Genomic DNA, 27731 nt, shown 5'->3' with positions numbered 1-27731 from the left:
AAGGTTAAGGGCTGAAATCATCAATTATACCTTCAATCTCGCAGCTAAGATGTCATTTTTATACCCACATGTCGATCAGAAACATAATCAAACCGGATCAGGATCACGTATTTTGTCGAATTTACTGTCAGATTTTTCTCGCTGTTGCTAATTAGAGGCACGAAGTGAAAACATCTGCAAAGTGTGAAAATCAAATCGGTTCATTCGAGTTCAAGTCGCTGTGAATTCGTCTCCGACACCCCCCACAGGCCGGACCGACCATGAGGGGCCCCTCGTGGGAGGTGGGGGTCAGATTCAGCCAGAGGCTCCTCTTTACTGGCATGGTGGTCTTCAGCATAACAGCTTTCTTATTCACACGCCCTTGCCTAAAAACAACAGGCCAGAACTGCTTAAGTAAATACCTGCAGCACACACGAGCAGACACGCGCAGCTCACGACAACCCCCCCCCCCCCCCTGCTGTGCAGCTCCTCCCCGGTCGGTCCGAATCCACGCAGCCTCGGAATCTTGAGCGCCCTAATCTCAATATGGTCCTTATTCAGCTAACCTTATAGACCCCTGGAACAACATCTGGCTTGCAAAACCAAACGCCTTTTTAAAAAATTGCAAATTCTTTCATTTCTCTAAATATGTGCAGCTTTAAGCAGGAGGAAGACGTTAAACAAGAAACGCACAGCTACATATTTTCATGTGAGGCTGCATCGAGCGCTCTGCATCCCTCAGTTGGAGACGAAATATCTCATCAAACGTTGTTGCCGTCTTGACTACTGCAGGGAGCATCATAAACCTCCTCTGAAAACAGACGCATGCTTCGTCCCGATCTATGGTTTGTGCATCTCCAGTAGTGATGTTTCCCTTCTATGCAGACGTGAATAAATTACTGTCTGTAAAGTTGGGGGAGAAATGGTAAATAGTGAGCAACGCATCTACCATCAAGGATAAATAGCCGGTATGCGAACTAAATGGCATCCCAACCATGCGCAGAACCAATAACCTGAGAATCCCCATATTTACACCCCGATGAGCCCCCGAATTGAAAGAGGCAGTTTTATTGACTCCATTTCCATATGCAGAAATCTGTTTTCCCTCAATCTGCCATTTGTGAGAGAAGCAGAAAGCGAGCCGCAAACCAATTTACTTCACGCCATTTACTCCGAGGACAAGCATCCTGCATGTTTGGGGAAGTGGAAAACAAATCGACAATAAAACCGTCAAGACAAATGTGTGCCGCCGTTGGCTCCAATTGATTTCACCATTAAGCATCTGTGTGTGTGTGTGTGTGTGTGTGTGTGTTTGTTGCTACCTATGAAAATGTTGCTTTCCACATTTCTCCGTTAGCTAAATTGCTGACTTAACAACTTTACAGGAGGAGAGAATATATATGTATAGATTTGTTTGTCTTTTATTTTATCTTGTCACTCCATACCGACAGGACAAATAAAATCCACCTAAGCCTCGTCTCTTTTCGAGAAGCAATCATTTCTTATCATCTCTTGTCGTGGAGGGAAACAAACAGGCTTCCTGTCATCCCTGGCCGACATGCAAAATTGGATGTTGATGAGTGCGTCGCCAACTCCCCACCAACTCCCCTCTGCTGTAATTTTCTCTCGATTTGATTGAAGACAGGAATTAGAAAGAGCTTCTGTTCTCTTGTGCAGACGGGTGGACGCCCCCCCCCCCGGCCCTCCAAAAAACAGCTCTCCTGGGTGAAGAAAATAAACCATCATGGTGACGTGAAAAGATGAAACTCTGTTCTGTGCTTCAGACCTTTTCAGCTGCCTAAAAGCTCAGGAGCAGGTTTTTAAAAATCATTCTTCTTTTAACTTTCCGTTTTTGTGACACCTCACACGTTAAAGCTGAAGACAAACAATGACCTGGAGTGGACACGGTGGCACAGTGGTTAGCACCATTGCCAAACTGAGGAGTTTGCATGTTCTGCGTGGGTTCTCTCTGGGTTCTCCGGCTTCCTCCCACCATCTAAAACATGCAACTTAGGTCCAGGTCGTTATTGAAAAAGAGAATCAATTCTCAATTGACATACCTGGTTAAATAAAGGTTAAATAAAAGAATGGATAATAATAATCTTAAAAAATAAGGGAGCGCATGTAAAATAAATAAATGCATAGATCACATTTTCCCTCCAGCATGCGTGTGTATTGTGCTACAATGGAACGTTTGACAGGCGGCAGCTTCCGTCGGCTCCTGCAGTTACATTTCCATCCAGACAAAAGGAGTTTTAAACGTGATGACCCGCTTGCTGCAAAAAGGATATTTACAAGTCATCGCCATAATCTGTGCAAGAAAACGCCATCGTTTCCACATCAGCAGACTTCCACTAAATTGTTCAACTTTGACTAACTGCCACTCAACTCTCTTAAAGTATTGGAAAATCCATTTGGAAAGCAAGAAACTAAAACACACCAAACTATTAAAGATGCATTAGAGTGCAGAACAAAAAAAAACAAAAAAAGCAGGAAAGAGGAGAGTGGATAGCTCTACATGAATCAAAAGCAAAGTTTCTGCACTGGCAGCAGGCAATTAGAGCGATGCTTTATTTCACCATTACCACCATTAGAACTTGTGCACTCAATCGCAGCCTGAATACAAAACACAGTGCTAACTCCTGGGCTCCCCAGTGAGATTACTAAAACAAGAGCTATTAGTAGATATGGCAGCCACATGGGGGGGGGGGGGGGGGGGGTAATAGATTGTTCCCTGTAACGTCTAGACATGTGGTGTCCATAGAGTTTTGGCCACCGTGGCAAAAATAATTCAAAGACAGAGGCAAACAAATAAAGTGCAATAAGTAAACACCCAATTTAAGATCCTGAAACCAAACGTGAGGGATTTTATTCTCTGGCAGAAAAAAAGAGGAGCAAGGCCAGCAAATTTATCAAGTCACACATAAGGGGAAGGAGATGAAATTAGCCTGTTCAGTAAAACCATTTCCTTTGTCTGTGCGAAGGAACGAGCCCAGCGAAGGGCAAACAGCAGGCTTCAGCAGCGATCACTACCCGTAAGCTGCCTCCATTCTGCATTGCTGCTACTCCATCCTTTGTGATCCCAGTGTCAACAGTTGCACAAAGAATCGTCTGGGAGCTGGGATGAGCCTGAGCGGAGGCAGCAGGCGAGGCAGCGGGAAGAAGCGAAAATCATCTAAGTTGATAATATCAGCACCAAAGGGGAAGCGTCTCAGATGACCCGGCTATACCTCCGGGCACAACAAATGGGTGCAACTATTTTATTTCTACTTGCTTCACTCTTTGAATGTTAAAAATTGTGTGATATAGACAGACATTTGAAATGAAATGATGTGCTTTATCACAGCATGCATATTGGTGTCAGTGCCGTGTATCTACAACTCTCTCCTATCACAGTGTGATCCAATACATAATGCCCCCCCCCCCCCCCCCCCCTTCAAACCTGTATTTAATGTTGCCAGATCTGAGTAGAAATACAACCATAGGTTGGGAATCATAAGACGTCATCATCTGGATGTTTCCACTCTGACCGGGAGATTATATGTATTTTTCGTGATATTGGAAACATGTCAAAAAAAAGTCTGAAATGTTAAAGAATATGAATTCCTCAAGTCCTTCCTTCTTCCTCGGGGGGGGTTAATGATCTGTGAACGCCGGTGTTTCCAGTACTGAGGTTTCTGGACATGGCGCAGACGCGCAGTGCGTGAGCCTCCCCTACCTCAGGTGCGCCGAGGTGTCCCTGTAGCTCTGCACGTGATGCTCCATCTGAGATCTGGCTTTGCCTGTCAGCAGCTGTTCCCAGGCTCCCCTGATGCAGCCAACAGACACGGAATTTGAATCAGTCAGGTTTTGCTGTAGGCCATGAGACCGAGCCTGCCCCCTTTCCCGATCATGGATCACCTGCATGTCTCACCTTGCAGTGTCCGCCGACCTTCTCCGCGATGCTGTCGGCGTGCAGCATGTACTGGTGCAGTCTGCTCTGGTACCGGCGAGCAGCGAGCTGGGCCTGCTTCTGCAGGACCGTCACCCGGGCCAGCAGGGACTGCTCCCTCCTGTTCCACCTGAGCCTCGCCATCCGGGATTCGTGCTCCGACGCTGCGCGTCTTCCCCGCAGCGCGTCATTAGCCGAACGCAGGGCGTCCACGCAGCAGTGGCCCCCGGTGCGCGCGTCCTCGGGGGGCAGCGGAAGCCCGCATCCTCTCTGACAGACGCGTTCAGTTTCTCCGCGTCCACGGTGACCCGCGTCCGGCTGCGTTTGAGCCTCCATCCTCAAAAGCTGGCGAAACGAGTCCTTTTATCCAGAGAAGTTGAAACTGCGGCGCACATAGTTCGTGCGGGAAACTTTTCCTCTGCTCACGAGGAGTTGGGACAAAGTTTCACTTACAAGTCTGGAGACACATGACGAGGCGCAGCTCAATCAGGAGAGATGCGTCAGCTGCGTCACGGCGCGTCATGACGCGCCGCGCCTGGGATGGCTCCGATGGGGAACAGAGAGAAATCAGGAAAGCCCTTTCTGCTGACTCACTTCTGCCCTGTCTGCCAGGGGGGTTGTATTTCTCCTGAGGTTGGGCATGAATGAAATGCTCATCTAAACTCATTTCAACACGTGTAGAACTATATTTACAATCTGGCAGTGCGAGATGAATTTGATTTTATATTTTGCAGCTGTGAATTTGATGGTGTAAATCCTGACCAGAAGAGGTCGCTCATTCCCTCCTTCAGATTCGCTTCACTTGGCAAACAGTTATTTTGTGTCCTCTCTTAACCTCATTAAAAGCTCAAATTGAGTTCAGCTAAACGAATCTCTAGCAGTGATGACATGTGAAGAAGAACATGATCACTTGCAAAGCACTCTGTGTGAGTCCAAGCCGCTCTTGCCTCCTGACACAACATGACATAGCGCAGAGGTTTCAGAAAGGGCATCGTGTTTCAAGTCTCCCTCCAAAAACAGTCTGCTTCCAATCTGCCGCGTGTCGTCTGAGCCGTCAGAGGACAGGCGTCCATTTACAAAAAACAGGACGCCAACCTGTCCTGCGATGGCACACCTGTTTGGATAAACCTCACGCAGGAGGAGGTCAGAGGAAAGTAGTTCCCTGCTGTTGATCACTGTAAATGAAACTGTAAGGTTCTGTGTTATTTCAGAACTTGATATAGAACGGAATGTTTTTAAATCTGTTGTCAGCAAATGTCCTTTTGACTTGAGTTCCTTGACTGAATGTCTTTTCAGTCTGGAGGATCTGGAACAGCAGCCAGACTGAACCGAGCTGCTGTCTGGGTTTCAGGAAAAAACTCACACTCGGGTCAGAACTATCACACTGGGCAAACGCTCAGACGGCTAAGCCACTGAAAGATAGGAGCATAATGCCCCCGGATAGAAGAGGAGACAAAAAACGGGGGTCAAATACAATGTAGAACTGGATTCCTTGCTCTAATCCTTGAAGAGAAGCGATATCATCTACGTTTCTCCTGCTGGATAACCAATGGAAGGCTGGTTCTTGCCTGAAAAAGCAGATCTTGACATACCGGTAGTTGGCCTTCTCTGTAATAGAGGACGGATTGAAACACCCGGGTATGTTTGTGGCCTTCTTCTGGAGATATAGGAAAAAGAAAAGCAGTGCAATCTGCACATAATCTGGAGACATGAGCCCCCCCCCCAAAAAAAAACACCTGTGTTTGTGTGTTTAAGGTGTACCCCTTGATGCTCCCGGTGCGGCTGCAATTGCTTTAAACATTCGTGCATTGATGTCTAATTAACAGTCAGTATTTCAGAAAGGCCATCCGTCTGGAAAACTGAATTACTGAGAACAAAGAGTTTCCACTTGCACATTTGCGGCTTTTTATCTACAAAAAAGATCAGGCCACGTGGTTTCAATGTGGAGACCAGCTGCTGCCATTTTCCAGAGTTGGTATAGTTCAACAAAAAGACAAGAAGTCATCAGACAAAAGAAATCACAGGACCCTCATCTGTCGACGAGACGTGGCCATATCTCTGACCTATACACACCTCGTTTTAGGATTGCGTTCAGGTGTTTGATTTTGACAAACTAAACATACCTGCAAACAACAGAGGACACATCAGAGCACTTTCATAGTTAGCTACGCTTTTATTGTTCTTTTTTTCCAGGCAAAGGGAGGTTCCAGTTTCATCCCTCAGAGGTGCCGTTCAAGTCCATCGGAGCTCAACAACGCAGCAAACACGACGCCTCTGCCACCGGTGCTTTCTAATCCCAACCGCCGTGCATGTGCACGACACCGCAGGACCGGTTCTGAACGTTAAGAGCGACATTCCCTTAAGTCGCTTTATTTTCTGATGACTGCGCTTGATGAGGTTTAGCAGCTAATGCACGTTGTGAAGCTCACATATTGCACCGTCTCAGACTTAAAGGGATGTCACTCAGAGGTGGAATGAGTTTCACACGACGGTCAGATGTCCACAAGCTGCTGGAACGCCGAGCCGTCGCAAGGTAACGCACCACTTTCATGTCATGCAAGTGAGAACGCAAAGAACCGCCATTCGGTCCAGCATGTCGAGGTCGACCGTCAATGCATCTGGCAGCGGTTTATGATTTGTTGCATGAAGGGAAACTGGGAAAAAGCACTTTGTGGTGGATGCTGATAATAAAGACAATGAAAGAAGCACAGCGAGCATCAGTCGAGCCAGCATTAACTCCGAACTTTACAGCTAGAGGTGGATCATGGCGTACAAATATAATAATAAAGAATTAAGAAAAATTGTATTATCAAACATATAGAGATGTGCATATGTATATATATCATCGCGTTAATTTAAAGAAAATGTATTCAGGCGAAACAAAGTCATGAGCTTTCATTCATCGCCGTGAATGCTTTCTGTTTGTGCCCGATACTGAAGAAAAGATGTTATTGGAGCCACGGGAGCCGATTTAGGGGCTCGACAAGTTGTCTCATTAGAAAACATAAAGTAGCGACAGATGAATCAGGGTTAGCGGCTAACAGTGATTCTCACACAGATTCACAAATGAAAGAAATAAAAAATGTTTACCGTAAATCAATTTTAAAAAAGCCAACGTTCTTTCCAAAGCACCAGCGGCACCGCCGAGGTCCTGATGATACAGTCGGACGCTCACTTCACTTCACAAACACAGACCGCGTTTCAGTCTCTGCAAGCCCAGATGTTGGCGCGAAGCAATTATAAGCGCTGTCACACGCCGTTTGCTGCAGTTCTGCCTTTTAATTTGCACGTTTGATATGTTGACCGTTCACTTCCTGTTCCTATACATTCAGATTTGCAGATCATGGATCCATGCCACCCCCCCCCCCGACACCCTAAAAACCCCTTGGGACCGTTTCAAGCATTTCTTCCACGTCACAAAGTCGCCATGCACGCAATTTTGAAAGCGGTATTGTATTATTAGAGTCAATTTTATGATATGGAAATAAGAATTTGACTCCAAGACAAAAACCTTATTTTTCTTCACATACCATCGATAATATTGGATAAAAAAAACACTGATTTTCAGCATAAATTGTGTGAGAGTATGCGATATGCTCCGACTGTAGAAATTAAATATATCGAATAAAATGTAAGTAAAGAAGAGAACATATAAAAGATTTTGATAAACGTATACACTTATCCTTCACCGGTAGCTCGCTCCCTTCACCACTTCTGTAGTGCAGATTTCCAACCCATGACAAATTAAATGAAGCCCACATTTCTGATGACACGCTGCCCTTTATCTATGGGAGAAATGTTGGCTTCATCATGTGAAGCAAGACTTAAGAGTCACCTGATGAAAAGGCTTTCGCACCTTTCAGTCATGATCCATTTTTAAAATAAGCTCTTGTGAAAGATAAGTGCAGTCATTTATATAAGGCATATTTAAAAAGTTGACAGAACTCCTTTGAGGCTCCTCCAAACAGGCTTTTTTTTGTGTGGATACATAAGGGATGTCCGTTTCTAATTGTTGCCACATCCGTGCCTTTTTTCCCACAAACATGTTTCCAGAGGTGAAGAGTTGGACTATCCCGGGTCACGGGCTGGAAGCGTTCGTTTGTGGAGAGATTACGCCCTCCCCCACACATAGTCCTCATATGCGTCAACCTTAAAGAGTCTCCTTCACGACAAGTGAAGGCAAAGATGGCGCTACATTCAGAAGTTGAGGCAGAGAAGAGCCACCAGGACCATGGAGAGCAGACTCAGAGACTGGGCGGCCATGACGCCTCCACCTGAGAGACACGTGGACATGAAAGGACGTCAGTTTGGAAAGAATTGGATCGACAGTGAAATTTGCTGCTATCCTATTATCCGCCCAGCTTTCATCCATCAAACCGAGGACTATTTATGGTGTATGAAGTGCGACACTGAACCCCATGTGTGTGGAGATCAACTTTAAATGCTCCTCCATACGTCAATGCCCTGCATTTGAACCCCCCCTCCCCCCTCCTGATGGCTTTAATCCCAGGGTCGGTGAAATCAAGCTGTCAGATGGGTCTGGACTTGACGATAAGGGGAAACCACAGGAGGGGTTTCCTCTACTCATCAAGATCAATTACAGAGGCTTTAGGCCGCCTCCATCCAGTCAGCCGGCCCGTCAGTCCATCAGTCAGTGGGGGGGGGGGGGTCGAGTCAGTGGGCCCCCAAGGCTTTAGTCACGGATCGTAAAGTTTCCCATTTTAGCCCTCAAATCTGGGGTATGAAACCTGAGGTGCCGGCTCAGTGCCGACCCATGGGACCCTCCGAGCTGTGACAAATAACCTATCACCAACTTTGAACCTGGTGTAATCGCACCATGGGTTTAAATACGATCAGATAAAGGGAGGCTTTTATCTTTGTTCCAGCAATCTGAGATTAAGCCTGTGTGAATACTATACGACTGGAGTTATTAAAGTCAATTTCAGTGTTGATCTAACCAAAGAAATACCATTTAATTCTCATTAAGGGGAGACAGTTATTCCACACGACGTCGTTTTAATTCAGCAGAGAGAACAGTTTAAAGTCTGAAAAAGGCTAAGCCTAAACGGCATCTTAATACTCCATGAATGAACGCGGCGCGTCGATGGCGTGAGTCGGTTACCTGTGAACTGGATTTCTGCAACAGCCCCGTCGCCCCCCTCCGTGTAGGCCCGGACCTCCACCACGTAGGTCCCGCTCCTACGTATGGGGACGTCTATGAACAGCTTGCTGGTTGTGTACAGAATCCCCGTGGACTCGCCCTGCTTCCTGTATAGCACCTGGTTGTAAACGCAAATGGAAATGTGAAGTTAAGAGATTCAAATGAAAGCGTTAAAAGTCAATCTAAAGCCGGACTCACCTTATAGCCATCTATCGCTGCCTCCTCAGGCTGAGGCTGCACAGTTTCCCAGGCGATATTCATTAAATGACCTTTGAGCTTCTTACCAATTATCTTGGGTGGTTTACTTGGTGCTATGAAACACACACACACACACACACAAAAACATTTCTATTATATACATACTTATATTGTGAATATGACAATGCTGAGCTTCAAAACGTACGGGATCTCTTGGTCTGGATGGCCAGGTGGTCGCTGGGGGGCCCGTATCCTGCAGAGTTGTAGCCTCGAACCTCAACGAGGTAGAGGGAGTTGGGCTCCATGCCCTCCAGTCTGGTGTGGTTCTCCCTGCTGGGTATCACCAGCCTGTGCGTGTCCCTCTCGCCGCCCTCCTGTTTCCTCCAGTACTTCACCTGGGATGCACAAAGAGTCGGAGACGCGACGGGCAGAATCCAAACCCGGCTTGGTCCTGACCCTAAATCACTGTCCGTTCATTCAGCATTTCTTTTTTCTACTCACCAGGTATCCGTCTATGTTGCTCTGCGAGAGCGGCATCCACCACACAATGGCTTCCGTGGAAGACAGCGCTTTGCCGTCGACGGTTACCGGAGCTTCGGACGGCGCTGAAGCAAATACGAGATGAGGCAAATCATTTTACGTTCATCTTTGTGTTGCTCATGCACGAATACAACACGGCACTCGATAAGGTCTCCAAGAATGGATGCATTTGGTTGGATGTCAGTATTGATATCCTGCACACCATCTGGGCTGATGGACCCATTACATCACTGTTTCTGCTTTACTAATGCCATTTTCCTCTCAGCGGGTGCTTAAGCATCGTTTCAGTCATGTCAATCAATCACTCTTATTCATTCTCTGACATGCATCTATGAATAATGGATCAGCTACACTCTGTCCTGGCCGGGAAACTGTCCTTGAATGTTAAATCTCCACCCTGGTCCTGGACCGACATCCCATCACAGGATGTCACCTCTAGCTACATGCAGAAACAACACCGAACAACCGGCACGGACACAAACAAAAACCACGCATCCGCGATGGCTGAATATTTCTCAGGCTTAGCTATGAAATGATAAAACCCTCAAACAGCACACGGTTCCCAAAGTGGGTTGCCATGGCAATGGAGGGGGGGGGGGGGGGCATCTCTGTAACCCATTATCTGAAGTGTCTGTCAGTGGAAGCTAATAACTAGGCTAAATGCTTTGCATCCTTGGGCGAATTATCAGCTTTCTGGTTCATGCTACATAGATCATGATAATCCCCCCCTCCCCCCCCGGCAAAGGAAAGAGAGCAAGAGAAGGGAGAAGATGGGTTCACTTTCAAGGAGTATTAAAATTCCTCCTGACTATACACGAGCTTAATGATCCAACTCCCAAACCCCGAGTGATAAGTAGCTGACACTGACAGACTGGAATAGCACAGTGTTGGCATATTGCAGAATTCCTCATCTGTGATGTTGAGATATTGCGGCCGGGCTGATCTGCGATCTTCTGTTCTTTCGTTACTTCAGCGCTGAGAGCCGTGAAGCGTCCCGGTCCTCACCGTCTTGCGCGGAATAAACGGAAGCGGTCAGGCTGTAGGGTCCCTCCCCTTTGCTGTTGAACGCCTTGACTTTGACGTGGAATTGGGTCGATGGGGGCAAGCTCGAGTCTTTGTGGACGTATCTCTTGGCCTGGGGGTCAGCGACTGTGACCTTCCGCCACTCATTCCCGTCGTGCGGTTTGAAAGCCACGATGTAGCCGAAGTTGGGCCCGTAGTAGTATTGTGGCTGCACGGGCTGTGGGCAGAAACACACCAAATGATTACCTTAACAGGGTTAACACATGTCTCGAGTATGCGTGTGTGTGTGTGTGTGTCCAGTGTGAATCTGAACACGCATCCGCTTTGCAAGGAAGACATTTTAACAGCGTTCAATAAAAAGGCTGGGCAGTGCGAGTGATAGAAAACGACATTTGACAGTTTGCCGTCTCAATCTGATCCCACACTTATTTTCCCATGAGCCTCTAAGTGAGCTGATGACCCCCCCCCCCCCCCCCCCCCTTGTGTCCAGTGGAAAGTCCAGACATACCTTCCATGAGATGGTCAATTCCCTGCTACTCCCTCCACCCCCATCGACGTCCGAGGGCGCCACCACAGGAACTACAATGAGACAGCAACGGCAGAACTCTGAGCCCACATGACAGCAATCCACACAAGCAAGGCCGTCCCACGCAGGCTGCAGAAGTTAACCCTGGCAGCAGAACTGAGCCGTCCTTCCTCCGTAATTACAATATCAGTGACCTCGCCTTTGCCAAGTGCAACACCTCCGTGCAAACGGGAATCGCTGCTACCGAAGGGAGATGGAGGGGCAAAAAGTTATCTGGCTTCGCTAGTCTAGCAGGTCACTCTCAAATAATGATTGTTTTTTTAAGAGGGGTTACTGTAGGCCTGGGATTTCAATTTTATAATTGAATTCTAGTATGCAGTTTCACCAAAGTGCTCATTTGCAGAGGTTTTTGTGGTGAGTTTGGCAGGCGTGCGTCTGCTGTAGGAGGTAAGCGCTTGATGGGATTTCTGCTAACTCAGCTCTATAATGACACTGAGCATAAGTAAACAGTATTATAATAGAATGATGGAGAATCAATATCAGAATGGAAAGCTTGACTTCAGAAAGGACATTTCCATGGCCTTTTCCATCTACTCTGAGTTGTCGTACCAAGAATCTTGTGTTCCAAACAAGAGGACCCGAGATCTTACCCGAGTCCGAGGTTCTGTCTTTAGGAGACGGGCTGCTGGGCTCTCCCGTCCCCAGGGTGTTGGTGGCAATCACCCTGAACTCGTATTCCGTCCACGGGAACAGATCCGCCACCGTAGCCGTCTCCGCGTTCCCCTCGACATCAGCCGGAGCTGCGGAGGGATGCGCAGATTTTATTTTGCAATGCCAAAATGTCAGCGATGTTATTCAGCGCATGTCGCCGTGAAACAACAGTGAATTTCCATTTTTAAAATCCATCACATAATGACATTGTAGCCACCTTTCAAATACATGTATCACATTGTAGGACTGGAGTATCAGCACGAGGCATTAACCCCGCATTAATAGAACTCCGGGGTCGACTCAGTGTTTATTTGAGCAGTTTATTTGGCTCACAGGTTGTGGCAGTCTTCCAGGCATCGCTTGAGGAGGAGTCCCTGTATTGGATGGTATACTTGGAGATGGGGCTGTGGTTGTCTGCTCCACGGCTCCACTGCAACGTCACGCTCTTCTCGGTTTTGTTCACCACTCGCAGCCCACCCGGCGCTCCGGGAGGACCTGGCGCAAAGATAAAACAACACACATGTTTCTTGACGAATGCAGTTTGCTTGGAGGCTGCTGGCATTATCCCGTAACCTTAAATTCACACGTTTAAATTCCCACACTGACGACTGATCACCGTATTATTTTGTGTTTGTCCTTATTCTCCAACCGGTTTCGTGCCGTCGGCAGTCTCCAAAAGGTAACTGTTGAATGCATTTGAAACCGAACATCAAAACCCTCTTGTTCTCCAATGCATCAGAGTAATGACTGGCCTATCACGTTAAGTCTTATGCTTTTTAATCCAGCGTTTCTCTTGGTTCTCCAGCTCTTCTCGGTTCTTCTCTTCGAGCAAATTTAAAAGCGGCTTAATAGGAAACCCAGACTGCGTGGGCGTTGAGCCTTCCAACCCACAGCCCCGCAGAAATCTGCCGGGATTGAGTATTTCCAAGTCACGAATATGAGTTGAGACAAGTACGGGGATTAGACAGCAAAGGCTGGAGAGCCCTTAAGATTCCCCTCACCTCTAAAAGTCAGCAGGAGAAGGCAAAAGGACAGAAAGATCTAGTTTTTCTTTAACAACTCAGTGCAAGGAATTAATATCAAAGTTGCATTACGGCGTTGGTATTTCAACACTAGCTGCACAAGTACGCTACAACAACACAGAAACCCATCATGTGATCAGCTCCGCTCCATATCCCTACTAATAACAAAGTACAGGTGTGTGTGGCTCAGACAATCTCCCGAAGCGGATCCGCTTCCTCATCCACCGTGATAAATGTCCGTCTTTCATCTCTTCATCGCCAGCGCCTTGAACTGCTGGCATTTGCTAGTCCATTTGGAGCGGCTCGGGGCCCGTGCTGTCGCTCCACTCTGGGGAAACCTAACAGTTCACCTGGCCATCTGTCAATACCTGCTGAAAAAGGCAGCAGCAGTGGCAGCACACCCAGGGCACAGCAGGGATCACTGGCAACCAGAGCGCTGCTCGACTTCTTGGGTTCCAACCTGAAGAGACCCTTTGTCTGCCAACGCTGGGCCCGTTCGGAGTCCCGTGGGGTGGGCTGTAAGGCGAGCTCTCACGCATCAGGAAGTGGAAGGTGAAAACAAAAGCTTGATGAATCATCCAGGGCGTGAAATAGAGTAAATGACAGACAGCCCAATGGAGATGCTGGAAGTCCGCTGCTACTCGCTACCAAAATATTGTGATGAAAGGTAGAAATCGATCATTGTTCTGCATGTTTTTACAGTCAAATCTTCTTGAGACGGTTCAGGACGATAATACCGGCAAACATGATGGTTGCTGGAAGGAAGGCTCTTACTGAGATAAACACGGCCTGACTTGTAACAACACAAACTCACAGTATAGTCGAACAACAGAGATAAGCGCTGGAGAACATACAGAATTTATAGCATATCTGTCTCTCAACAAAATAGAACAGTGTTCCGGCAGGGTCCCCTCACCCCCCAGAACAAGGTTAATGGAGAACAAAATGTTTTACCAGCCTTTGGGATATTTGGCACACAGCTCTGCACATATATGTGCACGAGTCATGACTCACCCCTGACAACCAGCAGAGCAGAGGCGGTAACGTTGTCTATCGGGGTCTGTGCGGTGCAGGTGTAGCGTCCGGCGTGCTTCAGCTGAGTGCTCTTGATCAGCAGCTCGCCGTTAGAGCTCCCATTCTGCACAAAACAACACAAGAAATCACGCAAAGCAAGTTTAGCGCATTTTCTCCCTCTTGAAAAGTAAAAAAGGAGATCATGTCAGGAAGTTTAGGTTTCGGCTAAAGAGCTGCCACCTCTGTTCTCGTGATGCCCGCACGCACAGCGTTTGTTCTAGTTTGCACTCTTAATATACGTCATTCAAACAACATTAAACTGACCCTGACCACATTTTTACGAGGGGAAAATCCTCCTTGTGTACAAAATTGAGGCCTCATTAAACCCAATCCGAATATGGTGAGAGAGATATGGGAAATGCCGACCGCAGTCGTACAGTTGGAGTGGGTCGTGTCAACATGAAATGAAATCCCTATCAAAATGATCTAAAACGCACCACTCCACTGAAGGAGTGGACGAGGAAATGGCTTTTACATTGTATTTATTGAAAGCTGGATGTACTTTTGCATTTCAGGTCGTCCAATAAAAATATCGCAGACATCAACCTGACCTCAAACATTATTGTACGTGGATGAACTCCAGGCAGAACCAAAAGGAAAATGCAACGCTCCTTTCTCTTTATAAATAGTTGATTCATCTCTCACAAGGGTGCGCTCATAGTGCTGACTGTTCTTGTGCAGGTCAATGGCACGGCCATCCAGGGACCAGATGAATGTGATGTCCAGAGATGGGTCGTGGGACGCGGCGCACTGTATCGCAGCGTTCTCCCCGACCTTGACATCAGAATTGGACGGTGCCAAGGTGATCTTGGTAGACTCTGTGGAAATTACAACAGGATGAGAGCCCAATATTTTAAATTGTGTTTGTGTTTTATTCCTTATTTCAATTAATTTCAGGAAATTGCCTCAAAGAAAGAATAGAAAGAATTGTTCAATATCTTGTCCAGAAGGGGGCAGTAAAGATCTGCAGACCCAGCACCTCTGAATATCAGCAGTGAAAAAAAACCTCAAACTGTTACAGCTGAGATTACAAATCCAGAATAAAGTGATGACAAGCCAAAAAATCAAATAACAAATCACATAAGGGGATGATTGTCATGCAAAGGCTGACACCAGCCAAAGAAAGTCCAACCATCCTGGAGTCCTGACTACATAGCCATATGAAGAGTTATTAATGAAGCTCATTTAGCTGAAACTGACCCGTGACCAGCAGAGACCCCGTGCTGTTGGCTTTTCCCCGGTCGTTCTCCGCAAAGCAGGTGTACCGGCCTTCATCCGCTCTCGTCACATTGAGGATCTCCAGGCTCCCGTCCTCCCAGACAAGAACTCTGAGGAGGAACCACAATCAATTCTTTTTTTTCTGGCGAAAGTAAACTTAACGCAAAAATATTTAACACAAAGGTGAAGGCCAAAAGATGTTTACAATTAAAATGATTATAAGCTGAATGTTTTTCCAGCGAGAAATCAGCAAGCTGCAACACAAAATACGAGACAACAATGTTTTGATACATTTTCCTCATATGCATATTTAATATTCATGCATGACAAATCATATTGTGCCAGCCGCCTCATCACTACTCCACACCCTCGCCCATCCATGCAGGCAGCCACCATAGAGCGCATTAGTGAGGCATATGCTGCATAGTAATTTGGCTGCTGCTGCTCCTCCATGTGAATCCCACTGTGGTGCCCAAGGGGGGGAACGGCGGGGGGAAAGCGCTGGGGATCTAGAGCTCACAGATTAGGCTTGTTTTGTCAGCGAGGAGCACAAGGCAGGGATTTACCCCTCCTGTCTGTCCACAGTGATGAATCTGAGAACGGGCTTAAATTCAGCCACAGACACAGCAATGCAGCAATTGCTGACAAACAACAACACAGAGCATGCTTTTGGCACATACAGTAGATTTATATCCCCAAAATCTCTGCACTCTATAGGTTTCACTGCTTCAGACTCGTGTCCTTGTTGTTAATATGACCCAGATGTTTCACAACCGGAAGTGAAGGAATATTTTCCTTTTAAATACTGGAAAGGGAAAACGAGGCCATGGTAAATGAAAAGGATCTGATCACATTAAGAGAATCACCTGGTGGAGTTGGACAGCAGCTCCGTGTCTTTACTCCAGGAGAAGGTGGGCTTCGGAGCCCCTTTGGGGCGACACTCAATCACCACACGGCCGTTTTTAGGCGCCATGACACGCCTCACTGGGTTGTGTTCAAATGTGGGAGCGCAAGCTGTGGAGGGACAGTGAGGATTATTCATCACAAACATACACTGAAAACACACTTTTCATTCGCAAAATAACAACTAATATTAATTACCTAAAAATATCAGTTTATTCTATCGGTGTCAAAATGCGGCATAGCGTTCACCTTGCCCTGAAAGGCTCCAATCAGTCAGGCTGAAACGATGCAACAATTTGAGCTGCGGCCGTGACTCACCAAAAACCTGCAGTTCTGCATTGGCATATATGACTCCATGGCGATTCTCCGCGATGCACTGGTACATCCCTGAATGGTTAAATGTCAAGCTGCTGAACTTCATCTCTTTCCTGTCAAGCTGTGGGAAACAGCAGTGTGAAGTTAGTCTTTCAAGTAGTTTAAATTCCTTGAGATAAAACGGACAATTCGATCCTTTGATGGGAACGCTTCATGCGTGTGATGCAACCAGACAAACGTATCCGGCAGCCTCCCGGACTTCGGCGTCTCTGCTGCACCTGCTTTTCTCTCTGGTGGTTTTCAGGCCTGATGGCTGATTGTTCCTACGCACGGTCAACCCATCATGTAGGCTTTCTGGACGGGATGTGTGCCGACAGTTCCCTGTCACTGCAGTGGAAACTCGAGCCTGACCTCCGTGTACAAAAGCTTCCAAAGAGGAGAATAACAATTCGGAATATTACCAGCAGGCCATTTTTCAGCCAGCGGATGCGTGGTCTAGGTTTCCCGCTGGCCGTGCAGGACATGGTGTAACCGCTCCCGAGGTCTTTCTCTGTGCTGCTGATGTGCTGCGCCCACTCAGGAAAAGCTGGAAACGAGAAGAACGAAGGTTACTGCAAAAAATATGAAATCCTACATTAGTCTTGCACAACAGGCAGCAAACCTACCTTCTACAGACAGGCGCGCAGCATGATAGTCCTTCCCTTTCGAGTTCACTGCCTCGCACTGATACGTCCCACCGTCTTCAACCTGCACGTTGTACAGGTGTAGATGAGCCCCCGACATCCGCACCTCAAGATTGGGTGGCAGCTCCCCGTCTAACTTCTTCCAGCGGATCTCAGGGACCGGGCTGAATGAGAAGAGAGAGGGAAACTCCTACAGTTGATAACACCTGGACCCATTAAAGATGAGAGTCACAGGGCGGTGATCCCTCGTACTTACTTTCCCAACGCAAAGCACTCCAAGGTGACATTCTGTCCCAGCAGAGCAGTGGTGTCTGGGAACTTAACTTTGAGGTCAGCAGGGTACTTCCTGATGGGACCTGAGAGGAACAAAAGCACACGAGAATTATTTGTGAGCCTCAAACACAACCCTGATTCACAGCGCTGTGCTCAGTGTCAACACTGTGTGAATTGTGAGTCATCGGATTTGTATTGTCTGAGGAATTTTCCAGTGGGTTTGTCTTTTTTTCCAGCCTCAACCAGAGGAGACTCCGGTCCAGAACAGAAAGTTATCAACTTGATTTCCTCTCCGGTGTGACAGGGATCAGGATTTACGCCACGTCTAAGTGTGGCCTCTCTGTCTGATTCACCTCAGCAGGTGAGGCTGATCCCAGTTTACTTTATGTACAACATTTACCAGTGGTTCAAATCTTCATCATCTGATCAACAGAAGTACGGAAAACAGAAGACAGGTGCAGTAAAAGAATGCTGACCTCTTCATTGGGACACAATGTTCTAATTCATCTAGTAAATAACTTCAAACTCCAAGAAACAAAAAAAATAATAAAATAAAATAGGAGCCACATGTGAAATTAGCCGAGATTGCAAAAAAAAATAACGGAAAAAGTGACGGATTCTGGAAAAGCTCTCAGAAGAAAATGTCAAAACATCTGCCTTGCCTTGAGATTGCTTCTCAACAAACACACAACTGTGAGATCTCGGTCCGTGGGGGGCCATCCACGCACTAGTGGGATACTGGCTGCATCTTATACAGAATTATTCTGTTGGGCCAGATTGAGCTAATTAGTTCCTGTAAATCTCATTTAAAAAAATCGACGGCATTTCAAACAAGCAGCGGTGTGATTAAACGCCAGCTTCAGCAGGGAGAGGAGAAGATAATCAATACGGTGTTTCGCTGCAACCAGGCAGAGTCGCTTCCTGACACGCAGCCTATTTTTGAAACTTCTCTCTTTGAGAAACACTTAAGCTCCCAAACTCACACCTAGACGTCCGAAAGCATCCGCTGATGCCAGCAGTGTCCGGCTCGGCGGGAATGGCGGTAAATATTGCTCCGAAAAATGCTGACTCTTGTAAGTAAAACCTGGCATGGTCATTTGTTTCCCTGCAAAAGGAGTTCTATTGGTCATAAATGTTCCTTTCACGGACATACCCACATTTTCCGTGATCATAAATGCATTGTGCAATAAATCCGTGTAACAAATGGTACTGTTCATTTCCCTTATAAGAAGCCCTGCAGCCCTAAAAAAGACAAAATGGGTCAATAATGGTTCTGGTATAAGATATTTAAACACACTGACATTATGACTTGGGCTTTAACATTAGTGCCTGTAAAATTAAAAGACACTAGAAAATCTAACCTTCATTGATGTGTCATAGCTTAAGGAAGAAAGACTGGAAAGACAATAGGGTGTCGGAAGGAAGGTACTAACGTTCAGCCAGAGGGACGAGGGGGATGTAGTTGGAGAAAACACTCTTGGAAATAAACGGGCTGGTAGCAATGCAGGAGTAGTTGCCACTGTCTGAGGACTCCACCTTGGAGATATAGAGGTTACCCGTTATCTGGGAGACAAAACGCCTCTTGTCCAGGGGGATGAATGTTGGGAATTCATTGAGGATCCAGCGGAATGATAGCTCTGCTGCACAGAAAGAGACACAAGAAAAGCGTCAGGAGTGAAAGCTCATGAAAGACCGGAGGGCTTTGAATAAACTGAAGCTATGCAAAATAAAAATAGATGCATTTATTGGGGCCTGAGAGAGCTTCATTATTCAAGCATTGACCTTTCAGATGAAGTCTTATAATACTTTTAGCTGAAAGGCAGGATAGTCACATTAGGTGGTTGAGCTAATTCTAATGCAGTGGAGCGAGGCTTTGCAATGCTCCCAACACTTCTGTGTCAGACTGATTTGCATGAGCATGAATATGAAAAACATACAAGGTGAAAAAACGGGAAAGAAACGATAAAAGTGAGGCCACAAAGAAAGAAGCAGCCGTCCAAAGTCACAGCATGTTGGTTTGAACTACCGCTACACCAGCGTTTACATCTAGGGAGGATAAAACCAAACCCAGAAAACACGGCTTTATTCTGGTGATGGCACAGCGCCAGTCAGCGAGGTCGCTGTTTTCATGCCTTAGATGAAAAAGCAGGAGAAAGTCACCCAAGGGCAAGAAAAGAAGGTTATTTCATTGAATTGGTTCATCATCATGAACCCCAGCGAGGACAATCCGATAAGGAAATGTCCATCGCTGTGTATCTGATGACTTCATTCAGTCATGGGCTCATTTGCATGAAACGGGAATGTTGATTGACTGCAGCTCGGAGCAGGACAACCGCACAAAAGAGAAAACAATAAGTCCACAATGAGACGACCCGAAATCAAAAACGGAAGCAGCGGTAGCCGCCGTTTCACTCGATTCTGTCTGCCCACAGATCAAATGCACCCTAATGCTGCACAATGAAGGAGGATGGTGGAAGCTGAGTCGGCCGTCACCCTGCTGTACCTGGATAGTGCGGCGGGGCGGCGCAGAGCAGCACAGCGCCTTGTCCCTCTTTGACATACACCGACTCCCTCTCCTCCGACGAGAACGGATCAAGGTCTGAGGAGGAAAGAGAAGAAACTCAACCGACAGACAAATTCAAGAGCTTCTATAAATCTAGTCGTCCTTCATATTGGAGCATCTGGTATGGATGATTTCCATAAAATGTTCACTAAAGCTTTTGAAGTTACACGGCTGGAGCTGAACTGAGCTAACACTGAGACACGAGGCACGGAGTTATTATGAAGTTAGAAAATTTGCAAATTGGACCTTCCACAAGACAAGATGCATGAACGTGCAGCTCCAGAGCAGTTTGCTGTTAATCCTGCACGGGCTTCACATCGGGTGGGGGGGGGGGGGGGGGTCACTTACATCCGAACTGGACCGAGGCATCTCGGCTGATGACTGTGCCGTACAAGTTGGTTGCCAAACAGGAGTACGTTCCTACATCTTGGTCTTTATTGGGGTTGCCGATGACCAAGTTGCCTCCCGATAAACTGAAATGTTTGTCTTCTGCATTCAAGTCGATCTCCACGGAGTCCTTCATCCACCTGCAAGGAAAGCAAGTGGGCCACTTCAGTAATGTGCTGTGCAAGCAGTTATAACTGGAGCGCCACAAATTACATCGTTTCATACACTATTTCAAATATTCGTGGTTTTGTTTGTCGCCTCAAGGCAAATTATGACCACTCTGAATTAAAGTTACCGGGTTTTTGGGGTTTGTTTTTTTTGCAATGACTAGCTTGATTTCGGACATCTTTTATTTATAACAATGCTAAATGCAATGTTTTGAATGCCACGCTGGAGTTGAGTTTAGATGAACCCTCTTAAACACTTCCTACCAACCGTCTGACAACACTCTGGCCTCGCCACGGGTGAATCCCATTTGGAGGATGCCAAGTCACAACATTTACATACATTTACATCTAAATTGAAATGGATCATGCACTAGGATTTACATAGGGGGTCTTCAAAATGAGGTGGCTGTGCTGTTTGTCTGCAGCAACATCTTGCTTATTATTTGGTTTTCGTGGCGCCTCAGATGTCGGTATTTCAATTAATGCTCGTACAAGGAGAAAACAACATTTCGTGTGAACTGAATGAGCTGTGCGGATTGTTTGTTGACAATATTACGTGGGGAAATATATATTATACGATCGTGTACCTCAGGTATGTTGCACACGCCTTGTAAACATGGCAAGTGCATCAAGGTCGAGGTGGATTCTAAACAGTACTATAGTACAGTAGGAGACACAGAATGCATAAAGGCCAGGTCCGTGTGGAACATGTGTTACTTGTATGTGGCAGGTGGATTGGCCTGAGCCCGGCAGCTCATGATGATTTTTGCCTCAGTCGACTCCTCGGGGTAGATGGTCTCCACCGGCTGCTCCTCAAACACTGGCCCGTAACCTCTGGCTTCATCTGTCGGAATGCGCAATCAAGCAAGACCGGGTAAACAACAACAAAAAGACGGTGAGACTTACAAACAGGAAATAGCAATGTGTTGGAGCGCAGCCTCTGTCTGGCACTTCCAGTGAAAAGCGAGATCAGGGTTCAGATGTAATGACTCTGAGATTGCTTCTGCGAGGACCTAACCCTAACCCGATCCCTAACCCTTTCATTACTTTATCCTGATTTGTGGCATCGATTTGCACACAAGAGAAACCCTGAATGACTGACTTCACACAAAGTCTTCTTTCAGGCACAATGCAGGGTGACGAAGGCCTGCTTTTATAATAAATCCGTACCGTGGCAGTAATTATTGCAGCAATGTGCCCGCTAAGGTGCCGAGCTCACAGATGTACATTCATCTCTTGCCAGTGGATTTGATTTGGCTACAAGTTCCAACAAATCCCAAAGATGAGAATGCACTTATTTGCATAATCCAAACCCGACTCGCACCGCACGTATCACCCATGGTGCTGTAGAGCAGACCCCCCCGCCCCCCCTCATTGAAAACACATTTTCCGCTTCAATCTGCCCTCAACATCATCGGCAGATACATTTAGCCGCAGTTATTCACTAAAGCAGACAGACACCTAGAGACAGGAGTAAGTCATAAACACAATGCGGGGCTGTGAATAAGCATTGATGCGAAATGTACTTAAAGGTTGATTATCTTCTCAGATCAGGAGTGTGTGTGTCGGTGACTGCAGGAATACAAATGCAAGGCTTGTGCGGATGTGTGTTTGTGCACGAGTTCATTATTATTCCCCTGCTCCCAAGCTTTCTAAGAGAGCTCAGCTGACACCTCAATGGGGGAAACACTCTCTCAGATAGTAATATCCTGCTCTATACTCGGTGCTTCTAACCAGGCCTGCAGCAGCACTTCCGATTCCCTCACTTCCCCACAATGTCATTAAATTAGATTAAATTGCTCGAACCACCTGTCAGAACAGTGAACACAGCTGTGCAGCTAAACATCGGTGTACCAGATCCATATTTATTAGCATCTACCATATGGAATAAAGTCTTAATAATCCTGACAAGTAGGAAAGTTAGCTGCATGCCTCCACCAGGAAGTCCAGACAGTCAGCATGGATGTTAGGAGACAGGATTTACACAGATTAACAGATTCCAGCAAACGTGCAAGATTACTTGACACTGATGCAAATCCCAAGGACTCTGAATGACAGCTGGCTGTAAGAGAATCAAACAATCTATAACTGAGGCATTGAGGGGATGGCGGGAGTCAAATTAAGTGCGAGTTTATGTTCTGGGAATAAGGACGAAAGAAAAAAAAACGAGACAGGATGAGGGACGGCGGTGACCCTATTCTACTTTTACACTTACATTACTCTGCATGAGTGTCAGATGAATGCTATTCTTGTGAATATGAAATATAAATGGAGAAACGGCTGGAGGGAGGGAGTCGCTGAGGCCCTGGTGCAGTGTAGTTAGAGCGTAACTCGGCGAGCTGAACGCCGGTGCTGCTCCAATCCGGTCCTTCTACTGTGGAATGTGACAGATGGTGAAGGGGAGTGCTAAAGCGGGCCGCATGAGGCCCGCTGCCTGGAGACACACACGCTCCGTACATTCTCTCTTTATCCGTCTCTAACTCGGAGTGTTCTAGGTTCTCTCTCCTGTCATGCTATCCTCCACTTTCTCTTCCATTTCCAGGATCTCTTTCCGCAGATGGATTCCCCTGGAATCCATCCCATAGTTTTCCCTAACATGCAAAAAAGGATGCTGACTTAAACATGGTGCTCTAAGCGCCACTGTGCTGCTTGCATCACTCTAAACTCCGACTTGCTTTTCTTATGACATCTCTCAACGCCTCCCACTGTCAAATACAGATTAAAATCCCGTTTGAATATTCCACAATCTTCCCAAACTTGCTGCGGAAAGTATTGATACTAGAATAAAAAGAATAGCTAGAAAAAAATGTCAAGCCAGAGATGGACAGATATTATTATAGTGACATTGTCTACCCCAGTTTTGTGTGTAGATTGTTAATTTAATCATCTTTATGAAATGCAACATCAGTTATTCATTGAGCTTTTAGGTCTAATTATGGGTCCACAACAAAGACCTGTTGACTTGAAATGGTGTTGGTTGGTGCCTTTTATTGAGATCACGAGCTAGTTCAAAGGCTGCAGTTTCTTTTTCTCCAAAAAAAAGAAAAAACATTCTGTGTCAGATCTTTTATCAATAGTCTGATAGTTCTGCCTTCATCCCAGAGGATTTCAATCCTGTAATGAATTTGACTTGTTTAGAGCTGCACATTTTGGCAACATCTGCAGTATGGTTCCCATGGAGTTTCCAAGTGGGGTAAATAACACATTGTTTCCTGGGAACACAAAAAGCACAGTGTGGCAATAATTACCCAAAAGGCCTTCAGCAACATAAGGAAGGATGTGGCAGGACAAATAAGATCTGGGTGAGAGTTGTTTTTTTTTTACATTTTACATGTTAAATAATTATTCTGCTTCACAGGCAGTCCAACTAGTTCGGGGGCAGGAGCCTATCCCAGCTCAGGTTCACCCTTGATGGGTATCCAGTTCATCACAGGACCATTTAGAGTCACTGATTCATTTATATTGTATGTTTTAGGGGTGGGAGACAGCATGGCATGTAAGCGTGCCTATAACAGTCTACCAGAGAAACAGACCTGAAAATACAACGAATGGGTTAACAAACAGAAGACACACCACCAGGAAAAAAAAAAGATTTCTTTCCACACTGAATCAATCAGCAATTCCTCCTGCAGGCTGCATCACAACTTGTTTCCTGCTGAAAAGAAAATCAGCAAGACCTCCTTTTTCATATTTACCTCTTGCTGACAGTTCTCCTGCTTCATTTTCCTCGCAGAGAATCACCCGTGTTCACATCTCACGCATGGCGCTTGGACAATTTGCTGTTTCTTTTGTAAACATACTTGACTTTAAAAAAACAATTGGGAAATTGTGTTAAGTTTTTTTTTTCTTTACTGGGCATTAGCTGACATGCTCTAACGTGACTATTTGTGGACTATTCCTTGGCACAGAAACTTCCTGGGATATCTGTGGTTGCTTGGTAACCTCATAGCAACTGCATCTTCCTCCCAAAAATAGTCTGGACTCTGGACCATAACCAGATTGCTTATACAATTTTGGCGTTTATACAGTTTGATTTTGTTCTCTTTGGTCGGATTTAACGTAAAGTCTTTAAAACATAACTCTAACGGCCCGTCCATAAAGCTGGCTGCAAATTAATCATACATGACACAAAAGGAGAATTTTGAGTGCAGTTCCAAAATATCTGAATGAGTAGAGATATTTGTGCTACCACCTCTGGGGCGGTAGAGGGCAGAAGATGGGCAAAGCCGTAACTGAAGTTAATTCGATTCTGATATACCTTTTTTCTTTGTCTCGTATGATCCGCCTTTAAATTAAGCAGGGGATGAATATTTCAATGAAGCATCTTATTTATGTGATACTGTTAAGGCTTTGCCTATGTTGAACAACACAAAATGGTTTTGGTCTCACTCCGACTGAAACAGATTTACTTGCGTCGCCTTGACTATGAATCTGCCTCTGTCGTCTGCACTCCAAGGCCACAGCCTCGTCAACCTGCCAGCAAACAGGTGCCACTTGTTGGTTTCGGATATATAGCTAATACATCAAGCCCAAGCAGGTCCCATTTTCTCATATTTGCAGTATTTAGGTGTGTGGTTCTGCTCAAAGAGAGCAGCCAGGAATGTTTTGTGTAGGAATGCATTACAGCTCAATGACAGCCCACGGGGGAAATCAGACACGTGCGAAGGACTTGAATTAAATTGCATTTCCTTTTGCTGAGAAGAATTACCTTATAGGCGTGTGTTTTTATGTTGTTTTATTACAGTAAAATGTTTTACGGTACTTCAAACATGAACATTATGTATGAGAATCAGTCTTACCTCCATGAGTATCAGACAGCTCCCGATGAACTGATGTATCTGTAACAATTCAAGGACATCTTGAGTCAAAGACTGTATAAATGCGTTTCCTTTTTTTTTTACTTCCTGTATGACTAAACTGTTGATGTCCTCACAGGATACAAAAAGAAAAAATTATATAAATAATAAATAAGTCATTTTAGATTCGAAAGAGAAGTGCAGAACCCCCGTTACTGAGAGTGTGATGAATGTGATTTGTATTTGAAGACTACTTTCAACTGACGGCTGAAGCTCACGTCTGTGGAATCCACTGCATCCTCTCAACTCAAAAAACCTTGCATTTGCTCTCTTGTGAATGAAAATTTTAATTATGCCGCGATGATGAACTCAAAGTTGCTCAACATGTACCTTTACAGCAGGGACAAAAACTGATACCAGTGTGAGAATTATTTTAATAAAGAACTCAAACACCTTTGCATCCTTATACTGGATGTACAAGGAGCTGCATCACTGGGGACTAGCTAAACCACACTTTTGGCTCAATGAACCATCAAACTTTATTCTTGTCAAGCCAATGTTTTTTTCCCTACAATTCCAACCCAGGTCCGTTGGCCGGCTGCTGTTGGTTCTGATATAGAACATCTTCTCAGTTCGACCCCGTCAAGTCTAGATGTGTGCACTGCGAACATGCACGGAGCATTTCTGAGTGTTTATCAGCTCATTCTTGTTCCGTAGACGTCTGTGAAAAGCATTTCCAAACGTACGCTCTAAGCCGTAGCTGTACTGAAGTCAGCAATCCGAACGAGTTACCATGAGATTCAGAGAGAGAAATCTCCCAGATCTAAGAGGCTGTTTGAGGAAGATGTGCTTTGGAGAATTCCCAATCCATCTAGTTTCAATTCATGTGAAATCAAGTGAGAATAGCTCAAGGTATGAGAATAAAGAGGAAGTTAAAGCTTCTGAACGCAGGTTATTCACACATCTGCTGGTCTCAGAGCACCTGAGTGAACATCATTATCAGCAAAAAAGAATAGAAGCCTGCAAACTACAGGCGCTCCGAGGCTTGATGCTCAGCCTGCATACCTGATAAATGGCTTTCTACATCGTCTGTCATGTCTATAAATCTGATTTTGAGAGTTTTTGACATTAAATTATTCTGTGATGATGATGATGAATATATTTATTAGATAGAATGTTAGAGTACAAGTACAGTCACACAGTAGCATGTATTACAGTACAAATAACGTCAAACATCCTGTCTAAGAGGAGCATTTCAAAAAAGCCCTTGCGGGCTTGTTTCCGTTGAAAGTCCTTCGTACATAAATCATCCACAATTAACAATACAAATAAAAATAAAACCAATATTAAATTACACAATTGATGCAACGTAACATTAGAAAAACAAAAATAAAATGATTTTACACCGTAATAATGAAAGGTTGCAGCTTGTGTATCACCATGTCTATCTTTTGATGATGATGTGAGTTTCTTGGCTTTTTTTTTTTTTTTTTGAGGAGTCAGAAATCAAAACCTGTTTTTGGAGTTGATTTACGAGTTCATGAAACGCCATCAGTTTGTTTGAACAAATTCACCTTTGACGACTGAATTTTTGGATGGTGACACCCAAGAGATGAGTTGCGGGCTAAGTGCTGCCGGAATAGCAAAGGCCCACAAAGTCTGAAAGGTAAATTCTATGAGAGCAAACTTCCACTGCAGCTGAAGCAAAGCATCAAAAATAAAAAGATCAATGGTCAGATTTAGATGTTTTTATTTCAGCTGTAGGTCTAAGATTCAAAATGAACTAACTGTAGGGGGGTCATCATTCAATAACTGTAACTATATAAAGTAGAGTGTGGGTGATTTACACCAGGGATGCTTGGATCAATGTTTACTGACCTGCAGAGCAGAGTGAGAGGACCAGGAGATGAAGGAGCAGGATGAGGTGCAGCATGATGTTTCAATGAAGACCACCTGGTGGGGGTTACGGCTAGAAGCGCAGCTGATGAAACATTAGCAGGGTTGCCTCGTTTTCCTTGATGTGATGAAATAAAAAATCAAGAGAGAGATTGTCAAAAGTCAGAAAACTAGAAAACACTGAAAGAGGCTCAATAACTGTTACACAACAGATAAAGATTGTGTGAGATGCTAAATCCTAAGGATTTACTTGTTTGACATCTCGAGTGTTAGCTGTGTGTGTGTGTTTTCTAGGGGGCAAATGTCTAATGTCACAGATACGATGACAACATGCATGACAAGCTGTCTTTGTGTGGACTATGAAC

The 27731-nt window shown here is 45.5% G+C and overlaps 2 protein-coding genes across 2 annotated transcripts in view; both read right to left on the bottom strand.

Annotated features, from left to right (window-relative positions):
* Positions 1-4095, bottom strand: part of LOC137893861 (PDZ domain-containing RING finger protein 4-like) — an 81277-nt gene extending 77182 nt beyond the window's left edge. Inside the window, exons 1-2 of the mRNA XM_068739308.1 lie at positions 3893-4095; positions 3698-3787 (exon numbers count right to left, since the gene is read on the bottom strand). Of these exons, the coding sequence (XP_068595409.1) occupies positions 3698-3787; positions 3893-4054 (252 nt within the window). The 5' untranslated portion in view covers positions 4055-4095. The remainder of the gene's footprint in view (positions 1-3697; positions 3788-3892) is intronic.
* A 4012-nt stretch (positions 4096-8107) lies between these two features.
* On the bottom strand, positions 8108-27403 carry LOC137893530 (contactin-1a-like). Its single transcript, XM_068738941.1, has 23 exons — positions 27349-27403; positions 25474-25512; positions 21392-21518; positions 20469-20647; positions 20061-20156; positions 18991-19197; positions 17541-17640; positions 17267-17448; positions 17063-17187; positions 16605-16722; positions 16250-16397; positions 15366-15493; positions 14811-14983; positions 14106-14229; positions 12403-12564; positions 12009-12158; positions 11341-11411; positions 10815-11049; positions 9771-9874; positions 9475-9664; positions 9270-9382; positions 9033-9189; positions 8108-8184 (listed from the first exon to the last, which is right to left on the bottom strand). The coding sequence occupies exons 1-23, from the start codon at positions 27401-27403 to the stop codon at positions 8108-8110; spliced, it is 3060 nt and encodes a 1019-aa protein (XP_068595042.1).
* Between the last annotated feature and the right edge of the window lie 328 nt (positions 27404-27731).

This window comes from Brachionichthys hirsutus, chromosome 5 (genome assembly GCF_040956055.1).
Source record: "Brachionichthys hirsutus isolate HB-005 chromosome 5, CSIRO-AGI_Bhir_v1, whole genome shotgun sequence".
Classification (NCBI taxonomy): Eukaryota; Metazoa; Chordata; class Actinopteri; order Lophiiformes; family Brachionichthyidae; genus Brachionichthys; species Brachionichthys hirsutus.
The sequence above is the reverse complement of the archived record's forward strand: the minus strand, read 5'-3'. Positions and strand labels throughout refer to the sequence as shown.

What these genes read in the sequence shown, in the direction of transcription:
- LOC137893530 (XM_068738941.1), bottom strand. Translation starts at nt 27,403, where the DNA reads ATGCTGCACCTCATCCTGCTCCTTCATCTCCTGGTCCTCTCACTCTGC. An exon ending in TGCCTCGGTCCAGTTCGGAT is followed by an intron (nt 20,157 to 20,468) that starts GTAAGTGACCCC and finishes TTTCCTCCTCAG; the next exon opens with ACCTTGATCCGTTCTCGTCG. An exon ending in TGCAGAACTGCAGGTTTTTG is followed by an intron (nt 16,398 to 16,604) that starts GTGAGTCACGGC and finishes GTCCCTCCACAG; the next exon opens with CTTGCGCTCCCACATTTGAA.